Source organism: Salvelinus sp. IW2-2015, linkage group LG31 (assembly GCF_002910315.2).
Source record: "Salvelinus sp. IW2-2015 linkage group LG31, ASM291031v2, whole genome shotgun sequence".
NCBI lineage: Eukaryota > Metazoa > Chordata > Actinopteri > Salmoniformes > Salmonidae > Salvelinus > Salvelinus sp. IW2-2015.
Genome location: NC_036870.1, coordinates 21,415,916 through 21,443,853, shown reverse-complemented (window position 1 = coordinate 21,443,853; position 27,938 = coordinate 21,415,916). Strand labels below are relative to the sequence as shown.

At 45.6% G+C, this 27,938-nt stretch overlaps 1 protein-coding gene across 1 annotated transcript; it reads right to left on the bottom strand.

The window, feature by feature from the left end:
• Positions 1–1,352: 1,352 nt before the first annotated feature.
• On the bottom strand, positions 1,353–11,826 carry LOC111955547 (DNA-directed RNA polymerase I subunit RPA43). The gene is given in 7 exon segments (XM_070436387.1): positions 1,353–2,154; positions 2,328–2,501; positions 2,503–2,531; positions 2,762–2,789; positions 2,791–2,914; positions 9,354–9,426; positions 11,437–11,826. Coding segments are annotated over 7 exon segments (1,299 nt in total). The 3' UTR covers positions 1,353–1,673.
• Between the last annotated feature and the right edge of the window lie 16,112 nt (positions 11,827–27,938).

Genomic DNA, 27,938 nt, shown 5'->3' with positions numbered 1-27,938 from the left:
GGCACAGTACTACATGGAGCCATGGCTACATGTAAATCTATTCCACATCAGGTAACTGATGCAAGCAGTAGAATCAGATGTAAAAAACAGATTAAAATACACCTTATGGAACAGCGGGGACTGTGAAGATACACACACACATATTATTGGTGTATTGTGTGTAGATTGGTTAGGGGGAAAAATCGATTTAATACATTTTGAATTCAGGCTGTAACAGAACAAAATGTGTAATAAGTCAAGGGGTATGAATACTTTCTGAAAGCACTGTAGTTAGTAGATGAAGACGATCCTGTGAGGTCTGTCAATGTGCATCTTAGGCAAGTCAGGGATCCTCTGCACATCATTCTTTGTTTAAGCCTAACTCTTTCTTTCATAAAGTATAACACTTCCTCTTTCTCTCTGCCTCCACTTCTTTTCTTGAAAACGCACAGCATCATAAATCATCTGTTTGTCTACATTCCATTCTTATGACTGCAGTGAAAACACCTGTTCAATGAATGAGGAAACTACTTCATGTGCTTCACTCATCTCGCAAGAGATTTCACTTTAGAACCAATGGAATGGTCTCAAATGTGCAAACTCCACCCACCCGATGCCTCAGACATTACACTTCGTCATTTAACAGACACTTATCCTGAGCAATTTACGGTCGTTGCGAGAAAGGAAAGTATTGTTAAGTTTTGCTGCACCGAAATAAACTGACAAACCCTACTGCAGGTCCTAAGTCTTGTTCCATCCTAACAAAAAAGCATATCATCAATCATATTAGACAGACACTCACACCTAACAGTAGGCCTAGCTATCTATTTCTCACATGTGTGTTCAGCTCTGTTTTCCATTCTGTTCCTCACATGAAGTGAGGGGGGTTGTGGCTCAACATATTTGAAATGACTCTGCACTCCCCCTCCCTGTATAAACCGTCCAGATTGTATAATAATAACTTCCTGGTAAACAATGTGACAAACTGTACAACATGTAACAACACACCCACTCAGGTGACTTGGGAAGGTGTCTTTGAGGACACACAGTACATCCCTCAATAACCACCCACATCTACAATTATAACTGCTATCCTCCAACACACAAACTTATGAAAGGCACACAACACAGTCACTTCCAAATCTATAATTATTTAACGAATATAAAAACTTTTCTCTGCTTTACTGAAGCCTTCAATGTGGCACCTATACAAACGTAGAAGGGCTGGACACTAGCAACATGTTTCCCTGTCTCTGAGACCGTGAGGAAAACAAACAACCTGTCCAAAATGGCATTCTACATAATGCACTACTTTTGGCAAGGGCCAGGCCCTATAGAATAACTAGTGCACTCCATAGGGAATTGGCTTCCATTTCAGATTGAAGACTGCCAAGTTGAAGACACTGGTTAAGACTTGTTGAACAACCCTACAGCATGTTGATGTGCTCTAGTGATAGCTAGAAGGGTAAAGCTGTAGTTCTGAAATAAATTACTTCTGCAGGTTTCTATAGGAAACAATGTTAACAACTGTGAGAAGGATCACCCCAACAACATGGGAGTCCTGGGGATGTGATTAGCTAAACAAACAAAGTCACCGGGTCTACTGAAGTCATTTCATTACAGTCGTCATCACGGTCATCATCACCATCTTTTAATGTTCATTCAGTTTCACAAAATAATCTTGCTTCAGTCTTTTAGTCAGTGTCACAGTCATATTTATTTTTCTTCTTCTTGGTTTTGGGCGTTTCACAATCGCCATGGAGACAGAACACGATATCATCTCCCCGTTTTCTCTTCCTGTTTAGCTTGTCACTAAGGTAACCGTTGGAATTTCTCCCCTTCAACTCCACAGGAGACCTCCACTCCACTGCCCTCTCCTCGTCTTTCTGTCGCGTCTTCTTTTTCTTCCTCTTCTCCTCCTATATGTGGCCGTTAGTGCCGCTGTCCTTTGCTGTTCCAAACACAGCGCCTCCCTGCTGGTCGGGTGTTGTTACTGCAGTCTCCTCCACTGTGTTTTTCTTTCTCCCCCTCCTCTTGAGTTTCCCAGTGGCGTCAAGCAAGTCTTGGCTTGGTTCTAGATCAGGTTCTAGAGCAGGTTCTGTGTCTGGTTCCTCCAGCTGCTCTGCAGGGTTGTTGGGATCAAAACTATCTCATGCTGCCATCAGCTCCTGAACCCTGAGAGTGAGAAAACACAACACACACACACACACCACACAACCATCGCAGGCACACACACACACACACTTTAGTATTTATTTGGGATACAAGGCGATTTCTTGACTACTGATTCTGTGCAGGCCAGTCCAACAGCAATATAGTCCATCTCAGACACACCCTCTCTAACCTACTGTTTCCTGTCCATTCGTCCTCTGATCAGCAGGACTACGACTGTGTCTGAGTCCAGCTGACAGGCCTCAAACTCCAGCTCCGCTCCTATCCTGGGCCCTGCCTCCCTCCAGGTCTCCATGGTGATGCGGGCCGGCTTCGGAATACTGGCGTTAAAAGAGCCGTGGATCAGACTCATGACTCACACCAAGCTTATTTACTCTACCCTGGAGAGGAAAGGAAGGGGAGAGAGGGGTAGGGGTAGGGAGAGGGGAGGAGGGATGGGAGAGGAGAGAGTTAGCTTCAACTAGACCTTTGCAAGCAGTGTTTCTGACCCTTTCCATATACACTATGTTATCATTGTAAAAAACTACAACATATCCACACTGCAGTCTTCTGTAAGTCACATCTGTTCTGTGTCGATTTGATGTCACACACACAGTTACAAAGCTCTCACCAGTAGTTTCTGTCCTCTCTGGGGGGGAGATGACAAAGTTGGCTTGTATGTCGAGGTGAATGTATCCAATATCGTCGTAGATGTCTCCATGCTGCCCCAGCACACTGACGTCATCATAGGTCAGAGGCACACCCTTCAGATTGCACAGGTAGAGAGGTAGGCAGTGTCATATTAATTAGTGCACTGCACACTGTAGCAAACTGAAAACCAAAAACAACCGTTTCTTTTGGACAAATTCAGGTAGGTCCCTCCTCATTTCGACCAGTTTGCTTCTCTTTGGGTCCTAGTGAATATGACCCAGCTGTGTTGTCAGCAGAGAACATTGGGTGTGGTGCATGCCAGATACACAGATATGTGCAGGCCAGTGGAGGCTCCCTCAGAGGAAGAAGGGAAGGCCAATCCTCCTCAGTGAATTCCATTAAAAAAAAATAGTGAAACATTAAAAAAGCTATCATTTTTAGATAAAACGATAGTAAACATATTCACGTGATGTCACCAAATAATTTATTAAAGCACACTGTTTTGCAGTGAAGATCTACAGTAGCCTCAGCAGCACTCTGTAGGGTAGCACCATGGTGTACCCGGAGGACAGCTAGCTTCCTTCCTCCAAGGATCAGAGAATTAATCTAGTCCTGAAAGCATAAGCTACAGCTAGCTAGCACTGCAGTGGATACATTGTGGTGAGTAGTTGACTCAAACAGACAATAGTTTAAATGTTTGAATTTTTATTTTTTTAAATGAAGAAGCAAGAGAGAGAGGGAGAGACAGAGCTAGTTATATTTTAATGTATTATTTTCACTTTCACAGCTAGCTAGTGTAGCCAACTCAAACACCCGGCTCAAACAGCAAGGCATGCTATGTTAGGTAACTGGCTATAGCTATCCAACACTGGAACTATTCCAAGCCAAGGTAAGTTTTTGGTTTTATTAATTTATTTCCACCTCTGCCCGCCGGTGTAACTGCTAAAGTGCTTGCTGACTGTACACTGTACTGCATGATTGTAGCGGGTTTACTAATGCATTAGTTCTATTAGCTACAGTACCAGTCAAAGGTTTGGACACACCTGCTCATTCAAGGGTTTCTCTTATTTGTACTATTTTCTACATTGTAAAATAATAGTGAATACATCAAAACAATAAAATAACACATATGCTGAGCACTTGTTGGTTGTTTTTCCTTCACTCTGCGGTCCAACTCATCCCAAACTATCTCAATTGGGTTGAGGTTGGGTGATTGCGGAGGCCAGGTCATCTGATGCATCACTCCATCACTCTCCTTGGTCAAATAGTCCTTACACAGCCTGAAGGTGTCTTTTGGGTCATTGTCCTGTTGAAAAACAAATGATAGTCCCACTAAGCGCAAACCAGATGGGATGGCGTATCACTGCAGAATGCTGTGGTAACCATGCTGATTAAGTGTGCCTTGAATTCTAAATAAATCATAGACAGTGTCACCAGCAAAGCACTCCCACACCATCACACCTCTTCCTCCATGCTTCACAGTGGGAACCACACATGCAGAGATCATCCGTTCACCTCCTCTACGTCTCACAAAGACACGGTGGTTGGAACCAATAATCTCAAATTTGGACTCATCAGACCAAAGGACAGATTTCCACCGGTCTAATGTACATTGCGTGTTTCTTGGCCCAAGCAAGTCTATTCTTCTTATTGGTGTCCTTTAGTACTGTTTTTTTGTTGCAGCAATTCGACCATGAAGGCCTGATTCACGGAGTTTACTCTGAACAGTTGATGTTGAGATGTGTCTGTTACTTGAACTCCGTGAAGCATTTATTTGGGCTGCAATTTCTGAGATTGGTAACTCTAATGAACTTATCCTCTGCAGCAGAGGTAACTCTGGCTCTTCCTTTCCTGTGGCAATCCTCATGAGAGCCAGTTTCATCATAGAGCTTGATGGTTTTTACGACTGCACTTGAAAAAATTATTGAAATGTTCCGGATTGACTGACCTTCATGTCTTCAAGTAATGATGGACTGTCGATTCTCTTTGCTTATTTTAACTGTTCTTGCCATAATATCAAATCGTACTACACCAGCTCTGACGCTCGTCGGATGTGGCAGGGCTTGCAAACCATTACAGACTACAAAGGGAAGCCAGCCAAGAGCTGCCCAATGACACGAGCCTACCAGATGAACTAAACTACTTCTTTGCTCGCTAAGAGGCAAATAACATTGAAACACGCATGAGAGCACCAGCTGTTCCGGAAGTCTGTGTGATCACGCTCTCCGCAGCCGATGTGAGTAAGACCTTCAATTAAACAGGTCAACATTCACAAGGCCGCAGGGCCAGATAGATTACCAAGACGTGTACTGCGAGCACGCGTTGACCAACTGGCAAGTGTCTTCACTGACATTTTCAACCTCTCACTGTCCAAGTCTGTAATACCAACATGTCTTAAGCAGACCACCATAGTCCCTTTGCCCATGAACACTAAGATAACCTGCCTAAATGATTACTGATCCGTAGCATTCATGTCTGTAACCATGAAGTGCTTTGAAAGGCTGGTCATGGCTCACATCAACACCATTATCCCAGAATTCCAAGTCCCACTCCAATTTGCATACCGCTCTAACAGATCCACAGATGATGCAATCTTTATTGCACTCCACACTGCCCTTTCCCACCTGGACAAAAGGAACACCTATGTGAGAATTCTATTCATTGATTACAGCTCAGTGCTCAACAGGACCCTGGGACTAAACACCTCCCTCTGCAACTGGATCCTTGGACTTCTTGATGGGCTGCCCCCAGGTGGTAGCGTAGGTAACAACACATCCGCCACGCTGATCCTCAACAAAGTGGCCCCTCAGGGGTGTGTGCTCAGTCCCCTCCTGTACTCGCTGTTCACTCATGACTGCATGGCCAAGCACGACTCCAACACCATCATTAAGTTTGCCGATGACACAACATTGGTAGGCCTGATCACAACAACGACGAGACAGCCTATATGGAGGAGGTCAGAGACCTGGCCGTGTGGTGCCAGGACAACAACATATCCCTCAACATTATCAAGACAAAGGACATGATTGTGGACTACAGAAAAAAAGAGGACCGAGCATGCCCCCATTCTCATCGACGGGGTTGTAGTGGAGCAGGTTGAGAGCTTCACGTTCCTTGGTGTCCATATCACCAACAAACTAACATGGTACAAGCACACGAAGACAGTCGTGAAGAGGGCACGAAAAAACCTACTCAGGAGACTGAAAAGATTTGGCATTGGTCCTCAGATCCTCAAAAGGTTCTACAGCTGAACCATAGAGAGCATCCTGACAGGTTGCATCACTGCCTGGTATGGCAACTGCTCGGCCTCCGACCACAAGGCACTACAGAGGGTAGTGCGTACGGCCCAGTACACCACTGGGGCAAAGCTTCCTACCTTCCAGGACCTCTATACCAGGCGGTGTCAGAGGAAGGCCCTAAACATTTTCAAAGACTCCAGCCACCCTAGTCATAGACTGTTCTCTCTGCTACTGCACGGCAAGTGGTACCGGAGCGCCAAGTCTAGGTCCAAGAGGTTTCTTAACAGCTTCTACACCCAAGCCATAAGACTCCTGAACATCTAATCAAATGGCTACCATTCTCCCTCTCTTTTACACCGATGCTACTCTCTGTTATCATCTATGCATAGTCACTTTAATAACTCTACCTACATGTAAATATTACCTCAATTACCTCGACCAACCGGTGCCCCCACACATTGACTCTATACCGGTACTCCCATATAGTCTCGCTATTGTTATTTTACTGCTGCTCTTTAATTACTTTTATTTCTTATTCTTATTTGTACTGCATTGTTGGTTAGTAGGTATTTCACTCTAAGGTGAAATTAAATAAATAAATTTCACCTGTTGTATTCAGGGCATGGGACTAATACCGTTTGATTTGATTTGGACTTGGTATTTACCAAATAGGGCTCTCTTATGTGTACCACCACTACCTTGTCATAACACAACTGATTGTCTCAAACGCATTAAGGAAAGAAATTCCACAAATTAACTTTTAACAAGGCACACCTGTTAATTGAAATGCATTCTGTGACTACCTCATGAAGCTGGTTGAGAGAATGCCAAGTGTGTGCAAAGCTGTCATCAAGGCAAAGGGTGCTACTTTGAAGAATTTCAAATACAAATATATTTTAATTTGTATAACACTTTTTTGGTTACTACATAATTTCATAGTTTTGATGTCTTCGCTTTTATTCTACAATGTAGAAAATAGTAAAAGAAAGAAAAATCCTTGAATATGTAGGTGTCCAAACTTTTGACTGGTCCTGTATGTTGACTATGACTTTAGATAATATGGTGACACGATGTAGGAATTGTAGCGTTTAGCGGTTATGATCCAAACTACCTCTGGTGCACATGCAACCGATCTGTAGTACAAGTATTCAGCAGATTCCTGCCCTACCGTTAGGCTTGTTTACACTGAGCTGCCCTGGAGTAGGAACACCATCATGGTTAGTTGGCTCAAAACAAAAGCTAATTAATTAAGCAAGTGGAGTGATGAGTAGGATATTATCTGCCCAAGGAATATTCAACATTTATTTCATGGAAAAGTGACGATGCACTTTGTTGATTTACCTTGTTGATTTTAAATGATACAATGACTGAGGTTAAAGTGCAGACAGTCAGCTTTAATTTGGGGGTATTTTCATCCATTGCGGTATGTGTATTAAAGTAGTAAAAAGTTAAGTATTTTGTCCCATATTCATAGCACGCAATGACTACCTCATTTGCACACACTGTATATAGACTTTTTCTCTATTGCGTTATTGACTGTATGTTTGTTTATTCCATGTGTAACTTTGTGTTGTTGTTTGTGTCACACTGCTTTGCTTTATCTTGGCCAGGTCGCAGTTGTAAATGAGAACTTGTTCTCAACTAGCCTACCTGGTTAAATAAAAGGTGAAAAAAAATATATAAATAAAAACTACATCAAGCTTGTGACTCTACAAATGTGTTGGATGCATTTGCTGTTTTGTTTTTCAGATTATTTTGTGCCCAATAGAAAGGAATGGTAAATGACCTATTGTGTCATTTTGGAGTCACTTTTATTCTAAATAAGAATAGAATATGTTTCTAAACACTTCTACATGAATGATTATGGATAATCCTGAATGAATCGTGACCAATGATGAGTGGGAAAGTTACATGCACAGATATAATACCCAAAGACATGCTACCTCGCACCATTACAATAACAGGGGAGGTTATCATTTCTGGGGGGAGTATGCTCAATGGGTAACATGTCTGGTGAGTATGCAGGCCTAGGAAGAACTGGGACATTTTCAGTTTCCAGGAAGTGTGCAGATCCTTGTGACATGGGGCCATGCATTATCATGTTGAAACATGATGTTGTGGTGGCAGATGAATGGCACGACAATGGGCCTCAGGATCTTGTCATGGTATCTCTGTGCATTCAAAGTGCCATCGATAAAAACGCAATTGTGTTCGTTGTCCGTAGCTTATGCCTGCCCATACCATAACCCCACCGACACCATGGGGCACCCCAGCACAAGGTGCACCTGTGTAATGATCATGCTGTTTATTCAGCTTCTTGATAAGCCACACATGTAAGGTGGATGGATTATCTTGGCAAAGGAGAAATGCTCACTAACAGAGATGTAAACAAACATTTTTGAAAAATCTTTTCTTTGTGCGTTTTGGAACATTTCTAGGATCTTTTATTTCAGCTCATGAAACATGGGAACAACACTTTACATGTTGAGTTAATTTTTTGTTCAGTGTATTATGTGAATGTTAACTTGTTGGCTCATCGTTGCCAATTAATGGAAGTTAGGCTAGCGAGCAAGCATATTAGCCAGGTAGCCTAGGACAACAAAAAACTAAAAGTGTGTACTGTATGAGAGTCATAGACTGTTTTATAGATGGCATTGGGGATTTCTCTACAAGTAGGATAAGTCAACATGTTTTTCTACTTGCACGAACGCAGACACACACAGAAATCAGAACCATGAAAAGCCACATCATATTTAGCTTACATTGATTGGACTAAATTGTTTTTGGTATCTTTTAGTCGTCACTGTATTAGACTAAGCGTAGGTGATTTGATGATGTTAAAATGTTGAAGTTGAAATGGTGCTGGAAGAGTGGAGGCAGCTCCTGGTTTCTTTGCGACTTGCGGAAACTCTCCGTGGTTTTAAATCAATAGTTTAGTAGTCCGAAAATGCCTGAAACATTATCTTGCTTGACCATTTGTAGGTCATGTAACTGTTTGTTACATGCAATATGTTTTGTGTACAGAGGTTGCTCTCCAGTTTTGTGATGAAACAAAAGGTGTGATTGAATTTATTCTGCCACTGGGTCTTCTTAATGTCTCGGCCTTATATATATATATATATATCTCACAGTGGCAAGGCATATGAACTAAACAGGTTATAGAGCAAACAACGCAATTATCACAACACATAGGTTTTAATATGGCTTATTTTTCACTGAAAAGGGTAGTGATTGTACCCTCACAAGGCTACTGATTGGTTTAAGTTAAAAAGAAAATATGTCACATGCACAAGTACAGTGAAATTCCTTTCTTGCAAGCTCTCCCTTTCTAACCAAGATCTACACTGAGCTCCATGTGATCGAGGGGGACTGGGGAGGGGTCATTGATGAGCACAAGGTCAGACATCTGGAAGCCAGAACACCAGATTCAGCAGAAAAACATTAACACAGTCCTTTCTAACTAAGATTTTCAAACCTCTGCTTGACCAAGAGAAGAAAATCGAATCAGTGCTTACAATTGGCATTGCTGGAGTGGGAAAAACTGTGTGCGCGACTGGGCAGAAAGAAAGGAGAACAAGAACATTGATTTCCTGTTTCCACTTCCTTTTCGTAAGATCGATCCTAATATTTGGACTGCAGTCTGATTGAACTGCTTCATCAATTATTCACTAACATGAAAGACGTTACAACTCTTGAGGGAGAGTCTGAATTATTGTTCATCTTTGACAGTCTGGATGAGAGTTGACCGCCTCTGGACTTTGAAAATAACAAGGTGTTGGCGGATGAGACACAGCCAGCCTCCGTGGATGTGCTGATCACAAGCTTCATTACAGGAGAACTCCCCTCTGCTCTCCTCTGGATAACCTCCCGACCTGCAGCAGTCGATCAAATCCCTCGAGAGCATATCAGTCAGTGGACGGAGGTAGGAGTGTTCAATGACCCACAGAAGGAGGATTACTTTGTGAAAAGAGTCAATGATGAGAACCTGGCCAAAATAATCATAACACACACATAAAGACGTCAAGGAGTCTCCACATCATGTGCCACATACCAGTGTTCTGTTGGATTTCAGCCACTGTTCTAGAGAGACTGTTGAGTGAAGCAGAGTGGAGAGATGTCCAAGACTGACTCAAATGTTCACTCACTTTATGGTATTTCAGACCCAACAGAGGAATCAGAAGTACCTTAGAACCTCTAAAGTTCTACACAAGGATGAAGAGATGATTATGTAACTTGGAAAACTGGCCTTCAAACAGCTGGAAAAAGTCCATCTGATCTTCTATGAGGATGACCTGAGAGAGTGTGGTGTCAAAGAAGCTTCAGTGTACTCAGGAGTGTGTACACAGATCTTCAGAAAGGAGTGGTGGGCTGGAGGTCCCTGAGGATCTTCTTGGCCTTCCTGCGACACCGGATGTTGTAGGTGTCCTGGAGGGCTTGCAGTGTACCACCCTCTGTAGTGCCTTGCGGTCAGCGCCCGAGGATTTTTATACTTTTTAAAAATGTAACTTTAATTTATAGAGGGTGGTTCACCAATGAGACCAAATTCTCATTTGCAAGGGATCCCTGTGAACATACAATAAATAATATCTAAACTGTGCAATGGAGACCAGCGAGTCTAATTTCAAGGTGGCCTGAAGGCTAATCCATGAGCTGGGGGCATACAAACTAAAAGCATTTTCCCCAGTTGCCAGAACAGGCTTTGATGCAGCCTGATAGTATGCTCTCAATGGTGCTCCTGTAGAACACTGTAAGGGGCCCTCGGGGACAGGCCAAATTTCTTCAGCCTCCTGAGGTTAAAGAGTAGTGGGTGGGTAAGGGCAGTCCCTTCTTCACCACGGTGTCCGTGTGGTTTGACCATGTCACCTCCTTGGAGAAGGCACCACACCATCAGAGTGCCTACCTCCTCCTTGTAGGCTGGCTCGTCGTTGTTGGTAATCAGGCCTACTACTGTCGTGTCATCAGCGAACTTAATGAAGTTGGAGTTGTGTGAGGCCACGCAGTTGTGGATATACAGGGAGTACAGGAGTTGAGGATCAGTGTGGAGGAGGTAATGTTGCCTACCTTCACTATCTGGAGGCGGCCAGTCATGAAGTCCAGGACCCAGTTGCATAGGGAGGAGTTCAGTCACAGGGCTGTGAGCTTAGTGGTGAGCTTAGAGGGCACTATGGTATTGAAAGTTGAGCTGTAGTCGATGAACAGCATCCTAATATATGCATTCCTCTTGTCCAGGTGGGTAAGGGCAATGTGCAGTGCAATGACGATTGCGTCGTCCATGGATCTGTCGGGGTGGTAGGCGAATTGGAGAGGGTCGAATGTGTCGAGGAGGGAGGAAGTGATGTAGTCTTCGACTAGCCTCCCGTAGCATTTCGGGATGACGTTAGTGAGTACTACAGGTCGGTAGTAATTCAGTTGTTACTTTCCCCTTTTTGGGCACAGGCATGATTGTGGACATCTTGAAGCAGGTGGGGATAACGGCCTGAGCTAGAGAGAGACTGAAAATGTCAGAGAACGCAACAGCTAGCTGCTCTGCACATGCTCTGTCGAGCTTTAGTCCGCAGCTAAGGATGCCGTCTGGGCCGGCAGCCTTGCAAGGGTTAACACGCTTTAAGGATTTACATACGTCTTCCGTGAAGACCATAAGCACATAGCCCTCGTTGTCTTCAGGGGCTCTCCTCTGCAGCTCTGAGGCGTGTTGCTCGAAGCAGGAGAAAAGGTTTTTTAGCTCGTCGGGTAGGACGGTGTTGGTGTCTGCGATGTGACTGGCTTTCTTTTTGTAATCCGTGATCGTTAAAAGCCCCTGCCACATTGTCACGCCCTGGCCATAGAAAGGCTTTTATTCTCTATTTTGGTTAGGCCAGGATGTGACTAGGGTGGGCATTCTAGTTTCTTTATTTCTATGTTGTCTGTTTCTTTGTTTTGGCCGGGTATGGTTCTCAATCAGGGACAGCCGTCTATCGTTGTCTCTGATTGGGAATCATACTTAGGCAGCCTGTTTTTCCACCTTAGTTGTGGGTAGTTGTCTGTGTTAGTGGCCTGTATAGCCCTAGTCAGCTTCATGTTAGTTTTTGTTGTTTCTTGTTTTTGTTGGCGACATTCAAAATAAAAAGAAATGTACGCTCACAACGCTGCATCTTGGTCCGATCATTTCCACCCTGACGACGATCGTGACACACATACTCCTCGTATCCGACCCGCTGAATTGCTCCTCAACTTTGTCGCTATACTTGATCAATCTGTGTGGGTCGTACTTGTAATGTTTTAACCATACAATTGTACCCGGTCACCTTGCCGTGTTCAGAAGCAGCATCTCTCTCCTTCAGTTTTCTGACAAGGCAGAAGCACTTAGATTATTTGCTTGAAAGATCTTTCGACAAGTGGATGGAAGCCTAGTAGTCTCAACGCAACCTTCCACACTTTCGCAGAATGTAATCATTCTTAATATGTGTTTAGACTGAATAAATGTTACCTCACAGTGAGATGCTGTGAAACGTTGGCCTCCACTCAACTCAATCTCCTCACACCTGAGAACGCTGGACCTGAGTGACAATGACCTGCAGGATTCAGGGGTTAAGGTGATTCCTGCTGGACCGGGGAGTACACACTGTAAACTAAAGACATTAACGTAACAAAGACTTCACATTTGTTGTAATAAATCAATAAATTGCACTATATATATCTTTGTTTAAATCACAATTAAAATAGTATTTACATGCAAATCAAGTTAAAGGCAATTCTGATTGAAATAGTAATTCTCAAAGTAACTTTCCACTCATTCGTAGTATGTAATAATTCTTATTATGTGTTTAGGCTGAATCAATGTTGGCCTCAGTTCAAACTCTTCACACCTGAAAGAGCTGGACCTGAGTGACAATGACCTGCAGGATTCAGGGGTGAAACTGCTCTATTCTGGACTGGAAAGTTTACATTGGAAACTGGAGAAACTGAAGTAAGTTCATTTGGATTGTATGAGACATGTTTAGCAAAATCAACAACTCTGTAACGCTCGTCTTCCTCCTCGTCTGAAGAGGAGCAAGGATCGGACCAAAACGCAGCGTGGGTTGAATACATACTTATTTATTATAGCAATAACGAAGACGAAAAAACACTTGAACAAACTACAAAATAATAAACGACGTGAACAGACCTGAACTTGAGAACATAAAACATGAACGCACGAACGAACGAAACAGTACCGTGTGGCGAACAAACACAGACACAGCAACAATCACCCACAAACAAACAGTGAGAACAGCCTACCTTAATATGGTTCTCAATCAGAGGAAACGTAAAACACCTGCCCCTGATTGAGAACCATATCAGGCTAGTTGACAATGAACCCAACATAGAAACACATAACATAGAATTCCCACCCAGCTCACGTCCTGACCAACTAAACAATACAGAACAAAGGAAATAAGGTCAGGAACGTGACAAACTCACCATATATTATGAGAGGGCTTGTAAATTTGAACAATCACCACAGTTTTACTGCATGGTTCAGTCAAGCCACATGTCTATCATATTTTCAATCAAATTTATAAAGCCCTTTTTACATCAGCCGATGTCAAAGTGCTATACAGAAACCCAGCCTAAAACCCCAAACAGCAAGCAATGCAGATATAGAAGCATGGTGGCTAGGAAAAACTAGAAAGGCAGGAACCTAGGAAGAAATTTAGAGAGGAACCAGGCTCTGAGGGGTGGCCAGTCCTCTTCTGGCTGTGCCGGGTGGAGATTATAACAGTACATGGCCAAGATGTTCAAACGTTCATAGATGACCAGCGGGTCAAATAATAATAATCACAGTGGTTGTAGAGGGTGCAACAGGTCAGCACCTCAGGAGTATATGTCAGTTGGCTTTTCATAGCCGATCATTCAGAGTTAGCGACAGCAGGTGCGGTAGAGAGAGAGAGAATCGAAAACAGCAGGTCCGGGACAAGGTAGCACGTGAACAGGTCAGCGTTCCATAGCCGCAGGCAGAACAGTTGAAACTGGAGCAGCAACACGGTCCTAGGGCTCAGATCCTCCGAGAGAAGAGAAAGAGAGAGCGAGAGAAAATTAGAGGGAGCATACTTAAATTCACACAGGACACCAGATAAGACAGGAGAAATTCTCCAGATATAACAGACTGACCCTAGCCCCCTGACACAAACTATTGCAGCATAATTACTGGAGGCTGAGACAGGAGGGGTCGGGAGACACTGTGGCCTCGTCCGACTATACCCCCGGACAGGGCCAACCAGGCAGGATATAACCCCACCCACTTTGCCAAAGCACAGCCTCCACACAACTAGAGGGATATTTTCAACCACCAACTTTAAGAAATATATATATTTCACCTTTATTTAACCAGGTAGGCTAGTTGAGAACAGGTTCTGTGTGTGCAAATGAGGTAAGATAAGGGAGGTAAGGCAATAAATAGGCCATAGTGACGAAATAATTGTAATTTAGCAATTAAACACTGGAGTGATAGATGTGCAGAAGCTGAATGTGCAAGTAGAGATACTGGGGTGCAAACGAGCAAAACATTTATCAAAATAACAGTATGGGGATGAGGTAGTTGGATGGGCTATTTACAGATGGGCTATGTGCAGGTGCAGTGATCTGTGAGCTGCTCTGACAACTGGTGCTTAAAGTTAGTCAGGGAGATATGAGTCTCCAGCTTCAGTGATTTTTGCAATTCGTTCCAGTCATTGGCAGCAGAGAACTGGAAGGAAAGGCGGCCGAAGGAGGAATTGGCTTTGGAGGTGACCAGTGAAATATACCTGCTGGAGTGCGTGCTATGGGTGGGTGCTGCTATGGTGACCAGTGAGCTGAGATAAGGTGGGGCTTTACCTAGCAAAGACTTATACACTGCTCAAAAAAATCAAGGGAACACTTGAACAACACAATGTAACTCCAAGTCAATCACACTTCTGTGAAATCAAACTGTCCACTTAGGAAGCAACACTGATTGACAATAAATGTCACATGCTGTTGTGCAAATGGAATAGACAAAAGGTGGAAATTATAGGCAATTAGCAAGACACCCCCAATAAAGGAGTGATTCTGCAGGTGGTGACACAGACCACTTCTCAGTTCCTATGCTTCCTGCGTGATGTTTTGGTCACTTTTGAATGCTGGCGGTGCTCTCACTCTAGTGGTAGCATGAGACGGAGTCTACAACCCACACAGTGGCTCAGGTAGTGCAGCTCATGCAGGATGGCACATCAATGGCGAGCTGTGGCAAGAAGGTTTGCTGTGTCTGTCAGCGTAGTGTCCAGAGCATGGAGGCGCTACCAGGAGACAGGCCAGTACATCAGGAGACGTGGAGGAGGCCGTAGGAGGGCAACAACCCAGCAGCAGGACCGCTACCTCCGCCTTTGTGCAAGGAGGGGCACTGCCAGAGCCCTGCAAAATGACCTCCAGCAGGCCACAAATGTGCATGTGTCTGCTCAAACGGTCAGAAACAGACTCCACGAGGACTCCACGAGGAGTCAGGGCTTCGTTCAGTACATAAAAACAGAACAGAACATTCAATTGAATGGAAACGGTGGTGTAAGGAATGACTAGTTGAAGGGGTTGGGTTGGGTTGTGGAAAACTGACCCACCCAAATGCACCGGTGCCCTTTAAATATGCCGTCATGCTTCAAGCCACACCCCGGCACACCCACTGAATGGAGCAAACGTATCTCAAAGTCTGTTCAAGAACGTACAAGAACGTTTTGGAAAAACATGTCATTCAGTACAAATCGTGCCCAACATAGCAAGCGTTCAAGCAAACTGAACGCACCACTGGTGTGGTACCTAGTTAGAACAAAATCCTGCGGTACCTGCGGCTCTCCGGGAACAGGGTTGCCTACCCCTGTTCTATTGTGGGTGGGATGATCAAACTATTCTACTTGTACAAAATGTTATGCTGTTTCCAAATGAAACAAAATACCTTTCTCTTGTTAAAGCTTTTAGAATTGATTTGTTTGTCTATGTGCTCATGTGCAAAAGAGACATTGACCTCAGCATGACTCCCTGTCAAAATAAAAGGTTGAATAAAAAAATGTAGTCAGTTTCATTTTAACCATTCAACTATTAGATGGCAGCGTCCTGTATAGAATATGACTCCAGCTTGGCTCTATTTTAAAACCTTAGTCCTGTTACTGTGTATGCCCTCGCTCTGGGTTAGAGCATCAGGTAAATTACTTAAATATAAATTCAAACATGCAATCATTTCTATTTCAGAAAATAATTATAAAAATAAAATAATTACACTCTACCAAACTAGAAATGCATTTAGAAATGGAACCATTCTTCACTGTTGTACATCAATAAATACAGTGTTATTTCAGAATCCAGGAGAAAAAAAGGAGTATAACTTTGTATAAACTTGTAGATACAAAAACTGATACTTCATCTGTTTCCAATCCCCATGGGGGGAAATAGTGTAGAGGTCACTTGGTGCAGTCTGTCAGTCTGTGTAAACACTTGGTGCAGTCTGCCAGTCTGTGTAAACACTTGGTGCAGTCTGCCAGTCTGTGTAAACACTTGGTGCAGTCTGCCAGTCTGTTGTAAACACTTGGTGCAGTCTGCCAGTTGTGTAAACACTTGGTGCAGTATGCAGTCTGTGTAAACACTTGGTGCAGTGTGCCAGTCTATGTAAACACTTGGTGCAGTCTGCCAGTCTGTGTAACACATGGTGCAGTATGCCAGTCTGTGTAAACACTTGGTGCAGTATGCCAGTCTGAGTAAACACTTGGTGCAGTCTGCCAGTCTGTGTAAACACTTGGTGCAGTATGCCAGTCTGTGTAAACACTTGGTGCAGTATGCCAGTCTATGTAAACACTTGGTGCAGTATGCCAGTCTGTGTAAACACTTGGTGCAGTATGCCAGTCTGAGTAAACACTTGGTGCGTCTGCAGTCTGTGTAAACACTTGGTGCAGTATGCCAGTCTATGTAAACACTTGGTGCAGTATGCCAGTCTGTGTAAACACTTGGTGCAGTATGCCAGTCTATGTAAAACTTGGTGCAGTATGCCAGTCTATGTAAACACTTGGTGCAGTATGCCAGTCTGTGTAAACACTTGGTGCAGTATGCCAGTCTGAGTAAACACTTGGTGCAGTCTGCCAGTCTGTGTAAACACTTGGTGCAGTATGCAGTCTGTGTAAACACTTGGTGCAGTATGCCAGTCTATGTAAACACTTGGTGCAGTATGCCAGTCTGTGTAAACACTTGGTGCAGTATGCAGTCTGTGTAAACACTTGGTGCAGTATGCCAGTCTGTGTAAACACTTGGTGCAGTCTGCAGTCTGTGTAACACTTGGTGCAGTATGCCTGTCATGTTTTGTCTTTGATCATCATGTCTTGTCCCTGTGCTTCCCTCTGCTGGTCTTATTAGGTTTTTTCCCTCTTTCTATCCCTCTCTCTCCTCCTCCCTCTCTCCCTTCTCCGCTCTCTCTCTCTATCGTTCCGTTCCTGCTCCCAGCTGTTTCTCATTCTCCTAACGACCTCATTTACTCTTTCACCTGTCCCCTATTTTGCCCTCTGATTAGAGTCCCTATTTCTCCCTCTGTTTTCCGCTTCTGTCCTTGTCGGATTCTTGTTTGATGTTTGCTGTTCTGTGTCCTTGTTCCGCCCTGTCGTGTTTTTGCCTTCTTCAGATGCTGCGTGTGAGCAGGTGTCTATGTCAGCTACGGCCTGTGCCTTCCTGCAGCGACCTGCAGTCTGTGGTCGCGTCTCCAGTCGTTCCTCTACTGACGAGAGGATTTCAGTTTCCTGTTTTGGATTTACCTTTGATAAGATCCAGAAGAATCATTGTTTGTTTAAAACTGGAATAAAGACTCTGTTTCTATTACGTCGCTTTTGGGTCCTCATTCACCAGCATAACAGAAGAATCCGACCAAGATGGACCCAGCGACTATGGATTCTCTCAACACTGCCGTCGAGTTCCAGGGAGCAATGCTCGGCAGACACGAGCAGGAATTGTTTGCTGCTCGCATGCCGTTGAGCCCTGGCCGCTCAGGTCTCCGATCTCTCTGGACAGTTTCAGAGTCTTCGTCTCGTGCCACCAGCTACTTCCTGGTCTTCCGAGTCTCCGGAACCTAGGGTTAATAACCCACCATGTTATCTGGGCAGCCCACTGAGTGTCGCTCTTTTCTCACCCAGTGTGATATTGTGTTCTCTCTCCAGCCCAACACGTACTCAAGTGAGAGAGCTCGGATCGCTTACGTCATATCACTCCTTACTGGTCGGGCTCGGGAGTGGGGCACAGCTATCTGGGAGGCAAGGGCCGAGTGTTCTAACGATTATCAGAACTTTAAAGAGGAGATGATACGGGTTTTTGATCGTTCAGTTTTTGGGAAGGAGGCTTCCAGGGCTCTGGCTTCCCTATGTCAAGGTGATCGATCCATAACGGATTACTCTATAGAGTTTCGCACTCTTGCTGCCTCCAGTGACTGGAACGAGCCGGCGTTGCTCGCTCGTTTTCTGGAGGGACTTCAGCTGAGGTTAAGGATGAGATTCTCTCCCGGGAGGTTCCTTCCAGCGTGGACTCTTTGATTGCACTCGCCATCCGCATAGAACGACGATAGATCTTCGTCACCGAGCTCGTGGAAGAGAGCTCGCGTTAACGGTGCTTCCCCTCTCCGCATCTCAACCATCTCCTCCACGGCTCAGAGACTGAGCCCATGCAGCTGGGAGGTATTCGCATCTCGACTAAGGAGAGGGAACGGAGAATCACCAACCCTTGCCTCTATTGCGGTTCTGCTGGACATTTTGTCATGTCATGTCCAGTAAAAGCCAGAGCTCATCAGTAAGCGGAGGGCTACTGGTGAGCGCTACTACTCAAGTCTCTCCATCAAGATCCTGTACTACCTTGTCGGTCCATCTACGCTGGACCGGTTCGGCTGCTCCTGCAGTGCTTTGATAGACTCTGGGGCTGAGGGTTGTTTTATGGACGAAGCATGGGCTCGGAAACATGACATTCCTCTCAGACAGTTAGGGAAGCCCACGCCCATGTTCGCCTTAGATGTAGTCTTCTCCCCAGTATCAGATGTGAGACACTACCTTTAACCCTCACAGTATCTGGTAACCACAGTGAGACCATTTCCTTTTTGATTTTTCGTTCACTTTTACACCTGTTGTTTTGGGTCATCCCTGGCTAGTATGTCATAATCCTTCTATTAATTGGTCTAGTAATTCTATCCTATCCTGGAACGTTTCTTGTCATGTGAAGTGTTTATGTCTGCTATCCCTCCTGTTTCTTCTGTCCCCTCTACTCAGGAGGAACCTGGTGATTTGACAGGAGTGCCGGAGGAATATCATGATCTACGCACGGTCTTCAGTCGGTCCAGAGCCAACTCTCTTCCTCCTCACGGTCGTATGATTGTTTGTATTGATCTCCTTCCGGGGACCACTCCCCCTCGGGGTAGACTATACTCTCTGTCGGCTCCGAGCGTAAGGCTCTCGAGGATTATCTGTCTGTTTCTCTCGACGCCGGTACGGTAGTGCCTTCTTCCTCTCCGCCGGAGCGGGGTTTTTCTTTGTTAAGAAGAAGGACGGTACTCTGCGCTCCTGCGTGGATTATCGAGGGCTGAATGACATAACGGTTAAGAATCGTTATCCGCTTCCCCTTATGTCGTCAGCCTTCGAGATTCTGCAGGGAGCCAGGTGCTTTACTAAGTTGGACCTTCGTAACGCTTACCATCTCGTACGCATCAGAGAGGGGGAGGAGTGGAAAACGGCGTTTAACACTCCGTTAGGGCATTTTGAATACCGGGTTCTGCCGTTCGGCTTCGCTAATGCTCCAGCTGTCTTTCAGGCATTAGTTAATGATGTACTGAGAGACATGCTGAACATCTTTGTTTTCGTTTACCTTGACGATATCCTGATTTTTTCACCGTCACTCGAGATTCATGTTCAGCACGTTCGACGTGTACTCCAGCGCCTTTTAGAAGATTGTCTCTACGTGAAGGCTGAGAAGTGCGCCTTTCATGTCTCCTCTGTCACATTTCTCGGTTCTGTTATTTCCGCTGAAGGCATTCAGATGGATCCCGCTAAGGTCCAGGCTGTCAGCGATTGGCCCGTTCCTAAGTCACATGTCGAGTTGCAGCGCTTTCTCGGTTTCGCTAATTTCTATCGGCGTTTCATTCGTAATTTCGGTCAAGTGGCTGCCCCTCTCACAGCTCTGACTTCTGTCAAGACTTGCTTTAAGTGGTCCGGGTTCCGCCCAGGGAGCTTTTGATCTCCTCAAGATGCGTTTTACATCCGCCCCTATCCTTGTTACTCCTGACGTCACTAAACAATTCATTGTAGAGGTTGACGCTTCAGAGGTGGGCGTGGGAGCCATTCTGTCCCAGCGCTTCCATTCTGACGATAAGGTCCATCCTTGCGCTTACTTTTCTCATCGCCTGTCGCCATCGGAACGCAACTATGATGTGGGTAACTGCGAACTGCTCGCCATCCGCTTAGCCATAGGCGAATGGCGACAGTGGTTGGAGGGGGCGACCGTCCCTTTTGTTCGTTTGGACTGACCATAAGAACCTTGAGTACATCCGTTCTGCCAAACGACTTAATGCACGTCAAGCTCGTTGGGCGTTGTTTTTCGCTCGTTTCGAGTTCGTGATTTCCTATCGCCCGGGAAATAAGAACCCCAAGCCTGATGCCTTATCCCGTCTCTTTAGTTCTTCTGTGGCTTCTACCGACCCGAGGGGATTCTCCCTGAAGGGCGTGTTGTGGGTTGACTGTCTGGGGAATTGAGAGACAGGTAAAGCAAGCACTCACTCACACTGCGTCGCCGCGCGCTTGTCCTAGTAACCTTCTGTTCGTTCCTGTCTCTACTCGTCTGGCTGTTCTTCAGTGGGCTCATTCTGCCAAGTTAGCTGGCCACCCCGGCGTTCGGGGTACGCTTGCTTCTATTCGCCAGCGGTTTTGGTGGCCTACTCAGGAGCGGGACACGCGCCGTTTCGTGGCTGCTTGTTCGGACTGCGCGCAGACTAAGTCAGGTAACTCTCCTCCTGCCGGTCGTCTCAGACCGCTTCCCATTCCTTCTCGACCATGGTCTCACATCGCCTTAGACTTTATTACCGGTCTGCCTTCGTCTGCGGGGAAGACTGTGATTCTTACGGTTATCGATAGGTTCTCTAAGGCGGCACATTTCATTCCCTCGCTAAGCTTCCTTCGCTAAGGAGACGGCACAAATCATCATTGAGAATGTGTTCAGAATTCATGGCCTCCCGTTAGACGCCGTTTCAGACAGAGGTCCGCAATTCACGTCACAGTTTTGGAGGGAGTTCTGTCGTTTGATTGGTGCTTCCGTCAGTCCTCTTTCCGGGTTTCATCCCCAGTCTAACGGTCAAGCAGAAAGGGCCAATCAGTCGATTGGTCGCATATTACGCAGCCTTTCGTTTTCGAAACCCTGCGTCTTGGCAGAACAGCTCCCCTGGGCTGAGTACGCTCACAACTCGCTTCCTTCGTCTGCTACCGGGGTATCTCCGCGTTTCAGAGTAGTCTTGGTACCAGCCTCCTCTGTTCTCGTCCCAGCTCGCCGAGTCCAGCGTTCCCTCCGCTCAGGCTTTTGTCCAACGTTGTGAGCGCACCTGGAGGAGGGTCAGGTCTGCACTTTGCCGTTACAGGGCGCAGACTGTGAGAGCCGCCAATAAACGTAGGATTAAGATCCTAGGTATTGTCGCGGTCAGAGAGTGTGGCTTTCCACTCGTAACCTTCCCCTTACGACAGCTTCTCGCAAGTTTGACTCCGCGGTTCATTGGTCCGTTCCGTGTCTTCAGGTCGTCAATCCTGTCGCTGTGCGACTGCTTCTTCCGCGACATCTTCGTCGCGTCCACCCTGTCTTCCATGTCTCCTGTGTCAAGCCTTTTCTTCGCGCCCCCGTTCGTCTTCCCCTCCCCCCCCCGTCCTTGTCGAGGGCGCACCTATTTACAAGGTACGGAAGATCATGGACATGCGTTCTCCGGGGACGTGGTCACCAGTACTTAGTGGATTGGGAGGGTTTACGGTCCTGAGGAGAGGAGTTGGGTTCCTTCTCGGGACGTGCTGGACCTTCGTTTGATTGATGATTTCCTTCGTTGCCCAAGGGTTCCTCCTCGAGTGCGCCAGGAGGCGCTCGTGAGTGGGGGGGTACTGTATGTTTTGTCTTTGATCATCATGTCTTGTCCCTGTGCTTCCTCTGCTGGTCTTATTAGGTTCTTTCCCTCTTTCTATCCCTCTCTCTCCTCCTCCCTCTCTCCCTCTCCCGCTCTCTCTCTCTATCGTTCCGTTCCTGCTCCAGCTGTTTCTCATTCTCCTAACGACCTCATTTACTCTTTCTCACCTGTCCCCTATTTTGCCTCTGATTAGAGTCCCTATTTCTCCCTCTGTTTCCGCTTCTGTCCTTGTCGGATTCTTGTTTGATGTTTGCTGTTCTGTGTCTTGTTCCGCCCTGTCGTTTTTTTGCCTTCTTCAGATGCTGCGTGTGAGCAGGTGTCTATGTCAGCTACGGCCTGTGCCTTCCTGCAGCGACTGCAGTCTGTGGTCGCGTCTCCAGTCGTTCCTCTCTACTGACGAGAGGATTTCAGTTTCCTGTTTTGGATTTCTTTGATAAGATCCAGAAGAATCATTGTTTGTTTAAAACTGGAATAAAGACTCTGTTTCTATTACGTCGCTTTTGGGTCCTCATTCACCAGCATAACAATGCACAGTCTGTGTAAACACTTGGTGCAGTTGCCAGTCTGTGTAAACACTTGGTGCAGTATGCCAGTCTGTGTAAACACTTGGTGCAGTATGCCAGTCTGTGTAAACACTTGGTGCAGTATGCCAGTCTGTGTAAACACTTGGTGCAGTATGCCAGTCTGTGTAAACACTTGGTGCAGTATGCCAGTCTGTGTAAACACTTGGTGCAGTATGCCAGTCTGTGTAAACACTTGGTGCAGTATGCCAGTCGTGTAAACACATGGTGCAGTCTGCCAGTCTGTGTAAAAAGTGAAGGTTTTTGACCTACTGCGGTCCTATGTGTCCTCTCAAAGGCATATGGCTTGTTTGGAGCCATGCACACAGAAAGCATGCCGTCATATCTCCAACCATAGATATATACAGTACAGAAAGTGTTTCTGTTTATGTCTCTAACATTTGTCATTATGAGGTGTTCCAGCACAGTTTTGAATGTAGCACTCTAAATAGTTTAGTCCTGGTATTGTTCCTGGTATTGTTGTAATACCACAGTCCAGTTTCAGCATGTGAACCCCCCCGACCAGTATGGATCCTCTTGGATCATCTGTGGATTAATAAGAAATTAGATTCGTTACCATTATTTAATTATCATGTTGTCTGATATTTGGGGGAATTTAAATAATGTTAATAAATAATTTTGTTAATCAAACATTATTGATTAGTGTAATTCGGTAATTGAACTTGCCTTTATTTGTGTGTTGTACATTAATACAGAACGAATGTAAGAAAGTTGTAGAAATAAAACCCCAGCCTAGCCTGTTTGTGCCTCTACAGCGGAGTGAGGAGTGAGAGCTAGTGTGATGTAGCAGCCCTGGACCATCCTCCCTCCTCCATCCTCCCTCCTCCCTCCCCTCCTCCCTCCCTCTCCTCCTCCTCATCCTCCATCCTCCCTCCCTCCTCCTCCCTCCTCCCTCCTCCTCCCCCCTCTCCTCTCCCTCCTCCATACTCCACCCCCCCTCCTCCCTCCTCCCTTCCTCCTCCTCCTCCCTCCTCCTCCCTAATCCCTCCCCCTCCCCCTCCCCTCTCCTCCCTCCTCTCTCTCCCTCCCCTCTCCCTCCTCCCTCCTCCATCCTCCCTCCCCCCTCCTCCCTCCTGCATCCTCCCTCCTCCATCCTCCTCCTCCCTCCTTCATCCTCCTCCTCCTTCCTCCCTCCTCCCTCCTCCCTCCCCCCTCCCTCCTCTCTCCTCCACACTGAAGAAGGAATAGCTCAGATGCTCGTGGGCCACATAACCACAGATGGATGCTGCAACATGCAGGCCCCTCATTCAAATCCAGATCCATCCTCTTGCCCTGCAGTACGTGGTGGAGGAAGTCTAGAACAATAAGAAGAAGAATCATCAACATCGCCTTCATTATCATCATCGCCTTCATCATCATCATTATTTATAGCGCACCTTTTATAATGACATTGCAGCCCAAAATGCTATACAAGATTCGCACCTCAAATTATGACAAAAAGCACTTTAAATTATAACCACTCAAATAAGCCATTAATTGATTGGTTAATTGGTTAATTAAATCATCATCATAACAGTAGGTAGCCTACCTTGTTACCGCATGGCCAGTTTGAGCGTCTGCATCTTGCTGAGTTAGTCTGAGGGCAGCGCAGGGATGATCTGTCGTGGTGAGGCGAAGGCCTGGTTGAGTGACTGGGTCCTCTGTCCCATACGTTGGCCATGACACACTGACTCTGCACATCCTCCAGAGACCTGGGTGGGCTGCTCACGCTGCTGACATCCCTCCCGTCACTTCTGTCACTTCCTCTCCTCCTCTTCCAACTCTTCTTCACAGGGTTGCGGCTTTCCGGTTCCCCTCTTCTTCCTCTTTGTCCTGCACCATCGGTCTTCTTCGGCTTGCACGCTGTTTTCTGGTGCCTCTCCAGGGCCTCCGGTGTCTCCTCCTCGCTGTTCCCAATGCTGTATACCGGAGACTGACAACCCAATGGGGAAAGCATCAAGTCCCCAAACATCACCTGATCACTGACCCTTAATCCCTGACCAATGTACTGAGACCCGGGTCACAGCATTGGTACACAGCCCCTGGTAACCTAGTGGATCCTGTCCCTTTAACAAGAGAAAATATCTGTATTTCTCTCCCTCTCTCACTTCTACTTCTTTTCTCTCTCTTTCCCTTCCCCTCTCTCTTTTTCTTTCTTTCACTCTCCCATACAGCTTTGTCCCTTTCAGAGAGGAGTGTAGATAGTTAACGTTGATCCAATCTGGTGCCAGTTCCGTGCATCAAGGAGGGGATTCTCTGCCAGTTGAAGGTCTTTATAACAGTGAAGCGCGCCGTGGTGTGATTGGGTGAGATCATAATGTGACAGCAGGAGTGGGTGGGTGGGTGGGAGGAGCAGGAGAAACTAATCTCGCTCATGGTCCATTATGCCTTCTGAGCCAAAAACACCAGAGTGCCCAGAAATGATTTCAGAATGTTTTATGTTTTACCAATGCATAGTTGCACATGGGAAGTTTGGGAAAGACTGGCAAAGCTGGCAAGGTTAATAGGAGAGATGTAGCGGTGCTTGTCAAATCTTCCTCCATGAGTTCTACCCTAGGGCACGAATGCGCAATTTGGTGATTCCAAAAGACCATTCAAATTCGTTGGATTTCTTTAAGCAAATCAGTCAGGTTTCATTTGTACAATTTACCTTAATTCTTCTAAAGGTCATGAAAACAGTCATAGCCAAATGATAAGTATAGTTATTTGCAGATAATAGATGAGGCTTCTAGCTAGCACATAACGTTCTGAGAACCATATGTTTCTTAGCGCTTGGTGAAAGCGTCATTGTCCTAGGGTTATTTTGCATACAACTCCACAATGTTCTGGGAATGATGCAGGATACCCAGCTAGCACATAAGGTTCTGAAAACTATATGTTTCTTAGGTGGGAATTTCAGCACTTAAGCATAACGTTTTCTACAGGTTTCCTCATGGTTCTATTTAAAGTCATGTTCTCAGAACATTCAGAGAATGTTAAGGAACAACCTTCTTCTGTGGGATTTCAGTAGATCAGCATAACATTTTCTGCAGGTTCTCAGAACATCAGGAAAACTTTCCATAAAAACCACAAGAAAACATTAGTAAAGTTTAAATAAAATTCTAATAATTTTATTTAAAAACACACACATTTCCTTCTCAGCGTCAACAAAACTCTCTCAATCCTTGTTAAATCTGTTCAGATGTGTTGGCCGCACCCACTAATTGGCCACACCTGGGCCTGCATCCATGAAGTGTCTCAGAGTAGAAAATTGGTCGTAAGTGCTGAGAATAGAGACATTTTACACCTACTCTTATGGGTAAAAATAAAAGCTAAGCCTCTTTAGCCATAAGCGTCTCACCTAGTCAACAGATATTTAGGACACCTCAGGAGATGTTCTAACCAGTAACTAGTTACCAGCAAGTGTCTTGAAAATAGAAAAATGCAGCAAGTCAGTGGTTGCTGCAGCACATGAAATTGCTTTGCAATTGTTAAAATAACTGTTTGATATTTGTATATGATCAATCCATAATCTAGATTAGAACTACGTTACAGTATATCATGCTATCCAAGATGGTGCTGCAGTAGCACGTGTGTATCTGTCTTTGTCTTATCCCATGTCTTATCCCGTGTAAATAGCCGGCCTTTTTTGTATATATCTTAATCTCACTTTCTATCTACGAACTAAATAGACTTTCCTGCAACCCGCCTCACCCAATGTGGTACGGATCTGCTATTTTTATTCCTTATAACTAGGACTTCCATCAGGAGCTAGCCAGCTAACTAGCTACTAGTCTTTGTTAGCCACGGCTAGCGGTCCTCGCCTTTTTTCCCCGTCATCAGCCAGCCTTAGCTCGGACAACACTTGCCAGTCTGCACAGCGCGATATCAACCCAGAGCACATCACACTACTTCTCTCTACCATATCACCGGATTCCTACCGGTCTGGATCATTTCACCGGATCATTACTCCGGATCATCGCAGCTAGCTAGCTGAAATGAGTGCTCTGCTGCTGGCTGAAACGAGTGCTCTCTAGCCTCAAGCTAGGCCCATATACCAGCTAATTCTAGGGCTACAATACCTCCTTTGCCAATTGGCCTGGACCCTTTATTGTCGACACGGAGCCCCGCCAATCCATCATGACTGGACTGCCGACATGATCGCCCAATGTGGTCTCAACAGGCTATTCTGTTACGATGTCGCCGAAGATCCATCTACTAGCCCCGGCCCGCTAGCTTTTCTGAACACGGTGTCCCTGAACACGGTAGCCTTTAGCCGTACCTTTATCCTATTCCTCCTCTGTTCCTTTGGTGATGAAGAGGTTAACCCAGGCCCTGTAGCCCCCAGTTCCACTCCTATTCCCCAGGTGCTATCATTTGTTGACTTCTGTAACCGTAAAAGCCTTGGTTTCATGGATGTTAACATCAGAAGCCTCCTCCCTAAGTTTGTTTTATTCACTGCTTTAGCACACTTAGCCAACCCTGATGTCCTAGCCGTGTCTGAATCCTGGCTTAGGAAGGCCACCAAATATTATGACATTTCCATCCCCAACTACAACATTTTCCGCCAAGATAGAACTGCCAAAGGGGGTGGAGTTGCAATCTACTGCAGAGATAGCCTGCAGAGTTCTGTCTTACTATCCAGGTCTGTGCCCAAACAGTTTGAGCTTCTACTTTTAAAAATCCACCTTTCCAGAAATAAGTCTATATAGACTTATAGACCCCCCTCAGCCCCCAGCTGTGCCCTGGACACCATATGTGAATTAATTGGTCCCCATTTATCTTCAGAGTTTGTACTGTTAGGTGACCTAAACTGGGACATGCTTAACTGCCCTTGACCAGCACAAAAACATCATGTGGTGTACTGCATTAGCATCGAATAGCCTCCGCGATATGCAACTTTTCAGGGAAGTTAGGAACCAATATACACAGGCAGTTTGGAAAGCAAACGCTAGTTTTTTTAAACAGAAATGTGAATCCTGTAGCACAAACTCCAAACAGTTCTGGGACACTGTAAAGTCCATGGAGAATAAGAGCACCTCCTCCCAGCTGCCCACTGCACTGAGGATAGGAAACACTGTCACCACCGATAAATCCACTATAATTGAAGAAGCATTTTGCTACGGCTGACCATGCTTTCCTGGCTACCCGAACCCCTGTAAACAGCTCTGCACCCCCCACAGCAACTTGCCCAAGCCTCCCCTATTTCTCCTTCACCCAAATCCAGATAGCTGATGTTCTGAAAGAGCTGCA